This window comes from Nasonia vitripennis (genome assembly GCF_009193385.2).
Source record: "Nasonia vitripennis strain AsymCx chromosome 5 unlocalized genomic scaffold, Nvit_psr_1.1 chr5_random0004, whole genome shotgun sequence".
NCBI classification, from domain to species: Eukaryota; Metazoa; Arthropoda; class Insecta; order Hymenoptera; family Pteromalidae; genus Nasonia; species Nasonia vitripennis.
In genome coordinates, this window is record NW_022279655.1 from 1,572,628 (window position 1) to 1,586,966 (window position 14,339).

At 58.2% G+C, this 14,339-nt stretch overlaps 1 protein-coding gene across 1 annotated transcript; it reads right to left on the reverse strand.

Annotated features, from left to right (window-relative positions):
* Positions 1-3,140: 3,140 nt before the first annotated feature.
* LOC100117369 (toll-like receptor 10/11) lies at positions 3,141-9,075 on the reverse strand. The gene has a single exon (XM_031933015.2). The coding sequence runs from the start codon at positions 8,581-8,583 to the stop codon at positions 4,468-4,470; it is 4,116 nt and encodes a 1,371-aa protein (XP_031788875.1). The 5' UTR covers positions 8,584-9,075; the 3' UTR covers positions 3,141-4,467.
* Between the last annotated feature and the right edge of the window lie 5,264 nt (positions 9,076-14,339).

A 14,339-nucleotide genomic window follows, 5' to 3' on the forward strand; every position in this document is an offset into this window, starting at 1 on the left:
CAAACGATCCGTGCGTGCGTTTGTATGTGATATTGAGAAACGCGCGTGCAATACTGCAGCGACAACCCAAATCGACTGTAATTTATCGTCGAATCCGGGCGATAATTGAATGCCATCGCGCGGCCGTACGCGCGAACAGCGCTACATCGGTGATGAGCGCTTCCAGAGGTGCCGCTTGATCGCGCGGTGATCGAGAACTTAGGTGCCCCACTTTTTTCCGGCGAGCAGGCACAGTCGCGCTACATGTGAAATTGATTGCCTCACAAACTAGAGCCAGCGTGGAGAGTATCGAAAACGAGGTCCGATTGTACACTGTATATTTTCCCGAGCTGTTTTCCTCAGCTTTGCCAGCCACCGCATAAACGAAGCCCGCTCGTGTTCGAGTCCGCGGACTCGCCGAAAAGCCTCGGAAAAAGAGAAGCCGATAGAGAGCTGCCGCACGAAGCGAGAAAAGCGGGATGGCGAGAGCTGTTCTCGCGCGCCGGAGGCAAAGAGAGAACCGGAGCAGCGCCGGAGAGCTTCATTTATCTTGGCTTTCCTGCTCGATATAATCGAATAGATTTCGACGCGTCCGAGAGCGGCTTCTTTCGTTCTCCCGAGCACACACACTTCTCGACTCATCAATCGGCGACTACGATCAGCGCCAGCGCCAGCGCGAGTGGATCTGTATAATGAAAGGGAAGACAGAAGTGCATCGCGCCTCGGACACAAGTAGTCGCTCGCGCGAGATTCGATTCCGACTGTTTATCGAGCGAAAGGGGGCAGAGAGGGAGATTACTTACATTGCTTTTTCGAATCATGCAGCCGCGCGCAGTTGTGCTGCAGGCTGCCGTCACTCCGGAGAGCTGTGCAGAAATCGCGAGCTCTCTCAGTCTGTCTCTTTGCGCTCTATTTTACGTGTCTCCGGCATACTCTTTCCACTGCTGGCGCTGCCTCGCGGAGTTTGCTCGCGAGCTTTACACGTCTGTTTGTTCTGCATTTGAGCGACCCGCTCGCGAAATCCCGGAATAGCGTATAGAGGGAGAGCCGAGCGTAAGCTTATTACTTTTCACTGCGCGAGAGAGCCTGAAAAATGCGCCTTTTTGTCTTTCTCTTTCTCTCGAAACGAGTGCTCCGCGCATGAAAAGCTTATTATATAGCGCATCAATTTGAATTTTCAGTCTGCTTTCTCGCGAGCCCCTTGACAAATCACTCGTCTTTTTTACAGTCCGCTTCGATCACGTGTAAACGCGCGCGCAAGTAGTCTTCGATAAACAACGATTTTTCTCCCGCGCGACCTCAGCGCGGAGCGATTAATCGTCCCGACTTCCAGCAGCCTCTCTCGACGCGAGTAAATAATCAATAATTAATTATCTCTCCATCTCGAACACCGCGAGCGTGCGTGTCGCCCGATTCGATTCCTGTTTCCCGGTAAAGGCCAATCCAGGCCCGATCGCTGCTGCACCGTTAGAAAATCGAAATTAATCAGTGCCCGACGACGAGTGTTTCGGCGATACCGTTTTCCGCGCTTTCCACTCGCGCCGCCGATTTCGAGCCCGGATAAAATTAATGAGTTCCTAGAGAGAGCGCATACAAAGGGGGGAGGGGCGAGCCGGTAAAGGGAAAGACGCTCGTCAGGATGACCAAGAAACGCAGTGCCGAGTTGTTAAAGTTTGATCGATCGGATTCGTACACTCCGGGCGTTGTACGCGCTATTCCGATTCTGTACAACACAATTTATAATACATGCGGCAGCGCGGGGAATGAGGGAGTGAGAGAAGTCGCTGCATGTTCGCTTAATTATTTCTCGGGATGCGTGCGCGGTTCATCGAGTCGCGCCTTAATTGTCGCTGACGCTTACAAATTTATTACAACGCCGACGAGGGCCCCCGATGACGGAGATTTCGTCGAGTGATTTCCGCTGGCTTAATGTTGTACTCGGGCAAAATTGATGCCGAGAAAAAGTTGAGCTGAATAACACTCTCGAGGTCTAAGTAGCGCGCGGACTCGCGCGTAACCAAAGCGCGAGTAGGCGGCAAGTTGCGAACTTTATTCGCCGCGGCGAGGAGCGCGTGAAACAATCCGGGAAAGTTTCCTGCCGCGCGCACAGATTGCTCTTGGCGGAAATAAGCCCCGGTCAGTCGGACTTTAAAACTGCTGATATAGGTGCAGGGCGCAGCGAGCGCCGGCCGAAAACTGCTGCTGCAGTCGCGGCGCGGGCTGTGGCTTTCGATTAATTCGGAGGCAAAAGCGCACCATCGCGCTATAGCTGGAGCTGGATAGCTGCAGCCGCGGCGCATCGCACAAAGGCCGAGTAGCGGAAGTGGCGGGTAGCAGCTGGAGAAAGGCCGAAAGTTTTCTCGCTTCCTGGATTTTCCGCGAGGGAATAATTGACTTCGACGACGACGTCTGGGAGTTGCGCGGGCCCATAGTTTCTCTCGCTCCAACTCCCTGCTCTCTCGCCACGGCCGGATGCGCCTCGATCCTGGAAATTAATTTCGCCGCTGCAGGGAAGCTGCTGCGCCGAAGACGGGATACTTACTTTTCTGCTGGATTCTAGCCGCGAGCGTTGATGGATGCTGGCGACGGGATTTCGAGTTTTTTTTTTCTTATAATCTAGTATAACTTAACTGAACGGAAATGTGAGATACAGAAAGCTTGAAAATTCACCGCAAATTCATACCCGAAATTCAATGTTTTCAAACGCTTTCGAACTTTCTATTTGGTCCCTGCGTTATTTCTCTCTACGCAACTCATGTTTATGATGAAGCGAGCTGCATTGAAAAATTAACAGTTTCGGCGTCGATTCAGCCTCTGAAAAAATTCGCCTTTCGCCGAACTCTATTTGTGAAAGCACGCGGATGAAAAATTCTCCCTGCGCCTCTAGTAGTGCAGTAGTGTGCGAATGTCAAAATAAAGCGCATTATAAATTCGGATTTTCCGCGCACGCACTCGCTGGCTGGAGAGCATAACTCGATTGTAGGCCAGTCGAGGCGCAACATAGGCGCCGCGTTAATCTTGAACTCTCTTGCTTGCTTTTACGCTAATTAATGCGTCGTGTGTACGAGGGTATACGTGATGTGCGCAAGGAAAACACTATAATTGAAGTGCTCGGGTGTCGGGATGGTCGAAAGAGAGGAGGAGAGTAAAAAATCTCAGTATTTTCATATAACAAATTGCTTCTTTATTCTTTCAGTGTGACTTGCTGCCTCTCGGCAGCCGGATTCGATAAATTCTTATATGTAATAAATTCATTCGAGGTCATATTTTGCAATAGAGACATCGATCGGCCAGCAGCGGCACCAACGATTGTGCCGCCGTAACGATTCATAATCGATCATCGGCAGTTGCGCTATTTACAAAAATTTCGCGAGAGGAAGGCCGTCGCTCGGCTCCCCCGCTCGCTTGCTTACCATCTATAATATAATTACATGCGTACGTATAATTTATCGAAAAAAATAAAATTACAATATTTATTACAGTCGAGTTAGCGCTCCCATAGTCGTTCGTCTATAATTCGTACACGTATGCTCGACTCCAGAAGTAACGTACAATGTTGCGCCCGATGCATTCGCTCCACAGCAAGATCACACGACGGTTGACTATGTACAAAATTCGTCGTTGTTCGCGCGATACCGAATTAATATAATACAGAAGAGACGTTTTATTTACAAAAGGAAGAGAAGAGGAACGTGCTCTCTTGAGCCTGTGTATATAAGCGTCTGTTTCGGAAGGCGAGCGCGCGCTAATATGCATACATATATAGTCTTAGGAACGAGATCTCGCGCGAATCGCCGGCTTAATGCGGTCACTCGATCTTGATTCGGCGCGACATTAAAAGTGAGAGAGAACAGGCCGGAGGAGAACAAGCGGCCGGCCATGTACGGTAAAAAGAAGACGAGTCGACTGGCTGGAGGAAATAAAAATAGCGTTACACGCCGCTGCACCGTTCTCCTCTCGCTCCTTTTCTCCGCTTCTTTCTCCGTGCGGACGCTGGCCGGGCGCTCGGGGCTCCTCTCCGCGCGCCCACTCGCGGCGAGTTAGAGGCAGACGGAGAGAGAGAGAGAGAGAGAGAGAGAGAGAGAGAGAGAGAGAGAGAGAGAGAGAGAGAGAGAGAGAGAGAGAGAGAGAGTAACAGTCTTGTTTCTACAATGATATGCGAAAAGCAGCGAGGGTCAGCCCGCGCGCGAGCGAGGAATGCGTTCTGGGCGTCGCGCTTATAACATACGTTATACAGAAAGAGGGACGAGCTGCGCCGTGAGTCGGCTGCATCAGCGGGCAACTCGTGAGGACGCCGAGGGTATTCAATGCGGCTCGTCTCGCCTCGCCTCGCTTTTCACTCGGCACTCGAATCACAGACGCATTCACACGCGCGCACTCGATTTCGACAGCAGGCCTTCGTGGAAATGGCACAACAATGAAACTTTCGATTATACGCTGCTCCGCGGATATTTACAGTCGAGTCGGGCACTGAGAGCCGCTGCGCTCCTAGACGAAGTAAGTACGCGGGTTCATCGGCATTCCGGCGGGGCCGCCGAAGGCGTTCGCCTGGACGGCGAGCTCCGGGATGGTGCTGTAGAGGTGGCTGCTCCTGGAGGAGAGGCTGGCGGGCCTCTGGGCGCCGCCGGGGTGCAGCGCGCTGTAGCCGGCCGTCTGCTGCAGGTGGTGGTGCTGCAGCTGGTGCTGCTCGTGGCCGCTGTCCTCGTCCTCGGTGCGACTCGAGGCCGAGCTCACGTAGGTCGACTGCGTCGGCGTGGGCGTGGGCGCGTGCAGGGCGCCCGGGGCTGGCTGCTGCGCGGGCTGGTGGTGCGGGTGGTGCGGGTGGTGCGGGTGGTGCTGGTGGTGCTGGTGGTGCTGGTGGACGGGCGCCGGGCCCGCCGCCACCGGCTTCGAGGCCCAGGCGTCGACGAGGACGGTGGGCGCGGTGCCGTAACGGGCGGGTATGCGCTGCTCGGGCAGCCGGTGTTGCTGCTGGCCGGGCTTGCGCTTGCCGCTGCAGCCGCTGCCGTCCTGCGAGTCGGGCATGGCGAAGCGCAGCTTCTCCCAGAAGCGCTTCTCGCTCCAGACGATGACGGTGCAGGTCTGCAGCAGGAGCTGGAGCTCGGGGTCGCGGCTCGGGATGTCGGCCGCCAGCAGGACGATGACGCGGCGCCGCCGGGAGGTCGGTCTGATGCTCTCGAGGGCGGCGCGCAGGGCCGCGCGGAACTCGGGCTCCTGCCACTCGTTGGCCAGGAAGACCGGGGAGAGCGCGAGGATGATGCGCTTCGCCGCGGCAGCCCCCGGGAGGAGGGCGTCCTGGGGCCGGGTCGAGGCCAGGTCGCGCCACTGCAGGCACAGCGTCAGGCCGGTCTGCTCGAGCTCGGGCGCCAGGCAGCGCGAGACGAAGTCCTCGTCGCGCTCGCTGCAGACGACGTAGCCGTCGAACATACGGTCGTGCTCCTCCTCGGCGCGCGGCCCGCTCGAGAGCTTGCCGAGGCGCAGGCCGTAGCGCGCGTGCGCCCAGAGCCGCACGTCCTGGCGGAAGGCGAAGCCCAGGGCGACGAAGAGGCAGACGGCGATGATGACGACGAGGGCGCCGGCGAGCAGGGGCACGAAGTTGCCGCCGATCAGCGGGGTGTTGTGGACGCCGATGCTGACGGCCTCGGTCGAGGGGTCGGCCGCGCAGCGCTGGATGGCCTGGGCGATGCTCTCGACGCCGTCGCGGCAGTACATGCGCTCGGCCAGGTCCTGGCCCCGGTGCTCGGCGAGCCAGGCCCGCAGGCGCGCGGCGTTCGCGCAGTCGCAGCTCCAGGCGTTGCCCTCGAGGCTGACGCTCGCCCGCTGGTTGCTCACCGCCTCCCACGGGCGGAAGTCGACGATGCGGTTGTTGTTCAGCCGCAGCAGCTCGAGGCTCTTCATCTTGCGGAAGGTGCTGTTGGACACCTGAGCGATGGCGTTGTGGTCGAGGTAGAGCTCGTGCAGCTGCTCGAGCTGCTCGAACTCGAAGCCCTTGAGCTCGCGCAGCGCGTTCGACTCGAGGTGCAGCACCTTGAGGGACTCGGCGCCGTTGAAGGTGCGGTTGTGCAGGCCGGAGATGCCGCTGTTGTTGAGGAAGAGCACCTCGAGCTTGCGCTTGCCGATGAAGAGGTGGCTGCCGAGCTCGCCGAGCTCGTTGCCGTCCAGGTAGATCTCGGTCGCGTCCATGGGGATGCGCTCGGGCACGAAGCGGTAGCCGGCGTTCGAGCAGTCGACGACGTTGCTGGACCAGCTGTGGTCGTGGTAGCAGCTGCAGTTGTCCGGGCAGGTCATCTCGCAGTCGCAGGCGTCGAAGTCGCAGCAGTGGCAGATGGCGAAGCAGTGGCTCTGGTAGCGGCAGACGAAGTCCTTGGACTTGAGCGAGAGCAGGGGCCGCTTGGGGGCCGCGCGGCCGTGCACCATGTCGCAGCTGACCTCCTCGAGGTCGAGGACGCGCGGGTGCTGCCGGCTGCGCGAGAGCTCGTTGATGCGCAGCAGCCACTCCATCGTGCAGTCGCAGAGCAGCGGGTTCTCGCCGATGAAGAACTGCGGCAGCTCGCGCTCGCTCGGCACCGGCTGCAGCTCGATCGCCGCCGCGTCCAGGTGCCGGATCTCGTTCGCCTGGAGCGCGACCTTCTTCAGCCGGGTCTTCTGCATGAAGGTGGCCGGCGCCACGGTGCGGATCCGGTTGTTGTTCAGGTAGAGCTTCTCCACGCTGTTGGGCAGCGAGCCCTCGCCGATCTCCTCGATGCGGTTGAAGCTGGCGTCGAGCTCGCTGATGCGCAGCTCGTTCAGCCCGCCGACGCCGCTGCCCGCCGAGAAGTCGCTGCTCAGCTCGCTGATCTGGTTCGAGTGGATGTCCAGCCACTCGAGGCTGGCCGGCAGGTCGCCGTAGTTGAACCAGAGCAGCTTGTTGTCCGAGATGTTGAGGAAGACCAGGTGGGCCAGGTCGCGGAAGAGGCCGTGCATCTCGGTCAGCTGGTTGTCGTCCAGCCGGATGGCCTTGAGGTGGGCGTTGCGCGCGAAGGCCGCCTGCTCGACGTGCCGGATGGCGTTGCTGCCGAGGTTCAAGATCTGCAGCGAGGGCAGGCTGGCGAAGGCCTTGCGCGATATGTTCTCCAGCTTGTTGTCGACGAGGCGCAGCCCGAAGAGCTTGTCGAGGCCGTGGAAGGTGTCGTGGCCGATGTCGGCGATGCGGTTGTTGCCGAGGTCGATGGTCTGCAGCTCGCGGAGCTCGCGCACCGCCTCCGGCACGGCGCTCAGCCCGTTGCCGTTGAGCGTGAGGTCCTGCAGCCGGCTGAGGTTGCGGAAGGCCGCCTGGTGCACGAACTGCAGCTTGTTGTCGTCGAGGAAGAGCTGGTTCAGCTGGGCCAGGCCCCGGCTGTGCGCGGCCTCGAAGCGCACGAGTCTGTTGTGCGAGAGCGAGAGCCAGCGCAGGCTGCCGAGCGAGCCGAAGCACTCGTCGGCCAGGCTGTCGATGCGGTTGTGCTCGAGGTTGAGCACCTGCAGCTGGCCGAGCCCGCGGAAGACCTGGGCGTCGATCTTGCTGAGGGCGTTGTAGGAGAGGTCGAGGAGCGCGAGCCGGCCGAGGCGCGCGAAGGTGTCCCGGTTCACCCAGCGGCTGGTGAGCTCGTTGCGCGAGAGGTCGAGCGACTGGAGCTGCTGCAGCCCGTCGAGCAGGCCGGGGGCCAGCACCGCGAGGGAGTTGTTGCTGAGCACGAGCTCGCGCAGCTCGCGCGTGCGGGCGAAGAGCTCGGGCGGCAGGGCGACCAGTCGGTTGCTCGAGATGTTGAGCGAGCGCAGCCCGTGGAGGCCGGCGAGCGCGTGGTCGCCGACCGCGGCGATGGCGTTGTCCTGGAGCCGCAGCACGCCTAGGCCGCGCAAGCCCGCGAACGCGTGCTCCGGCAGGGCGCTCAGCTCGTTGCCGCTGAGGTCGAGGCTCTCGAGGCTCTGGGCGCAGTTGGCGCTGGAGGGCTCTGCGAGGCCGAGCGAGGCCAGCTCCTGCAGCCTGTTGCGCGTGAGGTTGAGCAGCCGGAGCCCGGCCGCCGGGCAGAGGAACTCGGCCGGCAGGGACCAGATGTTGCTATCGGCGAGCTCCAGCTCGAGGAGCTCGGGCAGGCCGCGCAGCGCGTCCCGGTGCAGGTCCATGCCGAGCGCGGAGGACCAGTCGGCGCCGGGGGCGCGGATGGCGAGTCGGCGGAGCGCGGGCGCCGCGGCGAACGCGCCGGCGGGCAGGTTGCGCAGCCGGCAGTGCTCGAGCTCGAGCCGCTCGAGCCGGGGCAGCGCGGAGAGGAAGCCGGTGCCGATCGGCTCGAACTGGCTCTCGTAGTGGAGCGGCTCGCCACACTCGAGCTGCAGCGAGCTCACGCTCTCGGCCTGCAGGCCCGAGAGGTTGCCGAGGAGGCTGGCCGCGCTGGCGATGTTGCGCACCCGGCAGAGGAGACCGCTCTGGTGCGCGGGCGCGTCCTCGGAGGAGTTGTCGCGGCGCCAGCTGCAGCCGCGCGGGGCCTCGAGGCTGCTGATGCTTCGGGCGCGTGCGAGGCCCGAGGCCTGCAGCAGCAGCAGCAGCAGGAGCGCCAGCAGGACCTTGCAGCGGGCGCTGGACTCCATGGCTGCGCTGAGGGCTGCTGCCGCTGAATTGTCGGAGAGGCCGGGGAGCTCTGCTGCACGCTCGTCACGATCTCATCATCCGCGAGTCGGCGAGTCGGCCACGATCTCCCCTTCCTATCTCGATGTTTCCCCTTCCTGCCCCTGTCTTTCTCTCTTTCTTCTCAGTCCGAGTAACTGCACGATTCACTCGCGCGGCGCCGCCGACGATTCTTGGACAGCGCGCACAGCATAGAGGCGGACGCGCACTTTGTTCGAAACTCGTTCTCCCGCTGGCCTTCGGCACTCGCGGACACGCACTAGGATGCTTGGCGACTCGGCGACTGTAGGGGCGGTCTCTCTATCTCGTAGCTCTCGGAGCGGTTACGCTGCGTGTTTGAACTCGGAAAAGTCTGTTGTGCTCGGTCTCGTGGGCGCACGCGGCTGTGCGACTTGCTCGGTCGAGCTGCGGCGAGCGACTGAATCGACGGCGGCTCCGAGGCCTCCGAGTCCGCTCTCTGTGCTTGCGTGACTCGCGGCGGCGTGAGCGCTCCCCACTCTCCTCCTCCACGCCGCCGCCGCCGCCGCCGCCGCCGCCGCCGCCGTGGCTTCCCCCTCCGCTCGCGGCGCTGCTCCTTGAGCGCTGCATATCCGTCTCTCGGCTCGAAGAGCGAGGATCTCTCTCCTCTTCTCTCTCACGGGCGAGCGCCGCAAATTATCCTCCCGCCACTGACCAGCGTCGCCTTTTTCCCACCGGGAACTTACGATTCCCTTCTATCCGCTGCGCGCTGCATATGCCGCGACTGTACGCCCACGAATACCGGAGTCGGGGCACAGAGGCCGCTGCGCGACGATACAATGCGGAGAATCTCTCTCTTTTCCGTGTACTCGCTTTCTACGGGGATACAGAGCGTCGAGCCGAGTCGAGGATGCTGTACGCGCAGCGCCGCGTGTCTTGTCTCGCGCTCATCTCTATACTCCACTCTAAACTGGCGCGTCGTAACTTCCGCTTCATTTGAATACGCGGGCTATCTCTTCTGCTCGGATGTCAGTTCGCCGAGCTCGCTGCACACACCGCCGCTGCCTGCGTCTTGCGTTTTCTCTTTGTTGTGTCTTTCGGAGTTTTTGCCTCTCCGATGCGGCGCAGGTATATTATGCGCCGGCTACCGATCGCTCCGAGTTAAGTGGAGGCAGTTTCGCGTATTAATGAGGATCGACAGGAGATTCGATTCTCGTCCTGGCCGGCCGCTCTGCTTTCGTCTCGCGCATACGCCACACAGCAGCCGCGCAAGGGCTCCTCGAAAGGCGCGCACAAAGGGAGAATAACCGCAGAGGCGAAAACGGCTTTGGCTCTGGACGAGCGGCTTTGTGCGCGCTTTTTCAAAATCGAATCTCCGAACGCATTTGCGTTTCAAGTTCCGCTGCACGCGCTTTTGTGCGCGCGCTTTTCCAATGATGCGCGTCGAGAACTGTTCGTTACGATCAATTCGCCGTAAAGTCGCTGGATTATACGAGCTGAATGCCGATGCGTTTCGTTAAATAAAGCCCGGCTTTGAAACGCGTTTTCTCGTTCGATTTGGCCCGCACATCGAGCGTGCAGTTGCTTCCACTCGATGCTCGTTTTTTTCTCGCCGCTGCAGCGCTTGTTACACGAAGTTCGAGATTTTTGTTACGTAACGTCGTCGTCGAGAACTCCGAAACTGATGGTCTGTTATATGCGCAAGGCGGCCGCATTGCTTCAGCGACTCGTGATTACACGTCGCGAAAACTTCTTAACAACGAAACTCGAAACGACGCGACTCGCCCCCTCAATTACCGACAAACGGGAAGATAACAAATTTCGAATTTCTCCTATCGCGAGCACGCGCGGACCTTTCCCCTCGTGTACAAGTTTTCAGCTCGACGGTTAATGAGATCGTATTGTGTTGTCGAGGCTTTTTTTTCAATCTTGAAAGGTCAAGTCTTTAACGCTGATGTTGCTAGCGCCATGCCTTGGTATATGTACTCGACTTGTACGTGTACGCAAGAGCGCGCGCTTATTAGATGTTCCCTGCGATAAATCGATTTTTAAATCATCTTTTTATAATCCCCTACTCTGGAGCGCGAGCGACGTACACGACGCAAGATATGTTTAAAGAATCCCGCGAACGTAATGACGCTGTCGCAATCAATTGTAGATTTACCTTCGAAATCGCGTCGTACGGACGAGTCGATGGCCAAGTAACTTTCTTATACTGTAGGTGTATGTACGCACTAAATTCAGACGTAACTTTTCACCTATACCTGGCACTGTATACCTTTTCTCTAGGTCATTGAGACTGAGCTATACCTAGCACCCCGTGTCCATCAGTTGTGAGGATGGTCGAAAAGGAGGATAATCTCTCTGAAAGACGGGCAGCCCACGGCACTGTGTAATTAACTGTAATTAACTGGAGCAACAAGATCAAGTTACTTTATGCGCACAATGAGCGATAACGTTATGATTATTCGCAATGGCGATACCGTCTGCTGTAGCGATTCACATGCGCGCGGCCACAAGGAGACCATTTGGAAAGCAGCGCGCGTATAATGCGGCGCATTATTAGCAGCTAACTATGGGCGCGTTGTGCTGAAACGGGCTATTAACATTCGGCTGCATTATGCGGCGTCAACTGCAATCGACGACTAAGCGATTTATCGCGCGAGCACAGACGTATCGGCACGAGGGCTCGCGGAGAGCGGGAAATGCCGGCTTTCCGCGGCTCCATTGCGCGCCGATACTTTTCGAGATGAAGTGACAAAACAATGCCGAGGCCTGATACAATGCGCCGCGCGATGTCGCAATCGACATGGAGAGGCGCGACCCATCGCGATTGTGCGCGCCGGAGTCGCTGGAAATGCAATGGATTTATGCAACACGTCCCGACTGTTTGCGTTATTAATCGAACCGATCGATGAAATCACGCCTCTGCAGCGCCGCTGCGCAAAAAGAATCAATCACACATGCGTCATGCAGCACTCGGAATCCGCGGCTAACGAGTTTTTTCTCGTAACTCTCGGCTCGAGCTGTAAATATAAAATTGCATAAAAATACTCGGGCGCGCGCAGTCAAACATAATTACGTCCATAACCGTTTGACCGAAAACGCCGCGCGATCGTCGGCCGCATAGCACTCCACTCTCTGCCTCTCTTTTTCTCGCGCGCGCGCGTCTTCTTCTGCCCGCTGCTGCAGCCTACCGTACAGCCGAACGTACCACGCCGCTCTTCCACGAACTCATGTTTATTTACGATCGAAAAACAAGAGCACTCGTTTTATTTGCCGAGGCGAACGAGCATCTCCTCCGAAGTCAAACAAAAGAACCTATAAAAGCGAAAGGTGTGCAGTATATAGATACAGTCCGCGCCTTCGTTCTTTCCCTGCTGCTGCAGCCGCTCTTTCTTATTCTGTGCGCGGCATCAGCGGCAGACTAGACGGAGCGATCCGCGCGCGCGCGCGCTTCTGAATTCTTTAAGCCGCCCGCGAGGCAGGGGCCGCGCTGTCGTCGCCCGCTCGGAAACAATAACGTCTACCACGCGGGAGCGATACATGCATGCCCACCTCCTTTCCGCAGTCCGCTCATAGGCCTATATGGAAGATGGAAGAAACAAATACCGGAGAGGGGGCTCGAGCTGCGGCTCGTAACGAACGAGCTATTGCGCAGCGAAAAAAGGCGGAGGAAGGTTTCGCGAGCACACGGGCGGAGCCTTCGTCGCAGCCTGCGTGCATATAACTGCGGGAGCACGCGCAAAGTGTATGTGCGAGAGGGGCACCGGTGCGTGCAAGACCGCCCCTCTCGCCGTGCACGCAAAAAGGTCCCGCGTGCGACGCGCGAGGAAGGAAGCATCAGCAGCTCCTTCGCGTGCGCACGAGTGCCACTAACGTGGCCAAGGAGCCGAAGTGCCGGCGTATCGTCGTCGTTGGCGGGATAGGCCCCCTCCCCCCTCTCGACGTTTTTCAAGGGTCCTTACGCCTCGGCGCGTGAGAATACCTCGCCTTTTCGGAGCCTCGAGCGAGAGTCAATAGCCAGATAATTCGTCGATAAGCATCTTCGAATCTGATGTGTTGTGCACCACGGACGTCGGGGTGGAAATTATTCCTTCCCGCATATTCCACTCGCCCTTACGGTAGACGCGCGGCTGCCAGACTCGGAAACTTCGATCAACCTTCCTCACTGTTTATGCCAACGTCTCTCGCGCTGGGGGAGAACGCGAGGGAACTGCACAGCGCAATTTTCATCTGCCTGCATAGTGCACACGCTGCACCTCGCAGCAGCTTCTCCGCCGAGCTATCGAGTATTAGACAGCCGCGTCTCTCTCCATTCGATATTAAAGCGATCTCCTTTGCAACTTTTGCGACTTTCCAAGTGCGCACGAGGTAAAGACGCGAGAGAGAAAGAGAGAGAGAGAGAGAGAGAGAGAGAGAGCTTTCGCACGCGAGGAGCCGCTCCACAAAGAGGGGGATGTTGGCAATTTTCTCCCGCTCTCTCGTGCGGTTAGCTGTCAAATAGCCGTCTCGTTACCGATGCGCGCGGCTCACTTTTCGAAAGCCCCAACTTGCGGACTTTACAATAGCCGCGCGCGGGTCGTGTTTCATACCGCTAATGGGATCGGCGCTTTTTTTTATGCCTCGTCCGCGCGCGCAAGTACTCTGTCTCTATGGAGTCGGATTTATGACCGGCGAGTAAATACATCGCGCAGCTTCTGTGTGGAGAAGTGCAGTCGTAAAAAAGTCAAAAATGCCTATAGCCTCACGGAGGGAAGGAGCAAATTTATCGTTTTGCCGCTGCGGCGCTATTTACATTTACGGCGCACATGCAGTATATGTGCGTGTAGTTATAACGAGAAGAATGAAAAATCCTCGTGCGCGAGAGGAGCAAGGCGCCGCCCCCACGTCAAGTCGTAAAAACCGCTCTCCTCGAGTGTATCACATATTAAGCAAGGAGCATCAGAAACGGTTCGAAAATCATAAAGCGTATAATGAGCATACTCCGCGGGCGCGGCGTCGAGGTAATTTCGGCCTCCGCGCGGCACGCTAAGTAGGCTCGCCGGCCAGTTCCCGCGCGCGCAGTGACACGCCGCGTACACAGCGCGATTCCGCGGCGTCCTCCTCTCCGCTGCACCTCGGGATAATTTTCCGCGTGATAAATGAAAGCTCGAGAATTTGAAATTCTAATGCCGCGGCGGCGAGGTGTGTGCGCTTTCCAAACCTGCTGCGCGGCGGCCGCGCGTGAAAATGCCTGTTCATCGCGAGAGAGCGGGAAAACACGCATCACCCCCGCCGCACATGCGTCCGATCCGTCATAACAAGCGGCTCTCACACGAGCCGAGCGCGCACTAGAGAGAGAGAGAGAGAGAGAGAGAGAGAGAGAGAGAGAGAGAGAGAGAGAGAGAGAGAGAGAAAGATCGTGAGATTACAATAAAGAGGAGCGTAATAAAAGAGCGGGCCTATCCCCGAATTGAATAATTTATTTATTTTGGGAATACCGATGGCTCTCGCTTTAACGACCAGCCGACGTTCGTCTGATTCACAGCTCGGAATAATTTACATAGATATGAGCGAGAGAACTGATGAGTAGTGGCGTGTGTTTGTCCAGCAGTAGCGGTGGATCGGAGAGAGAGAGAGACAAAAAAACAATGGCACATAAATCAAATTTAATAAGCGCGCTTTTCGTCAGGTGTTCGGCCGGAGGACTCGTCGTCATCGCGATCGCAAAGGATCGCAGAGGCGCGAGGAAAGGAAATTTTGAATATTCATGCGCGAG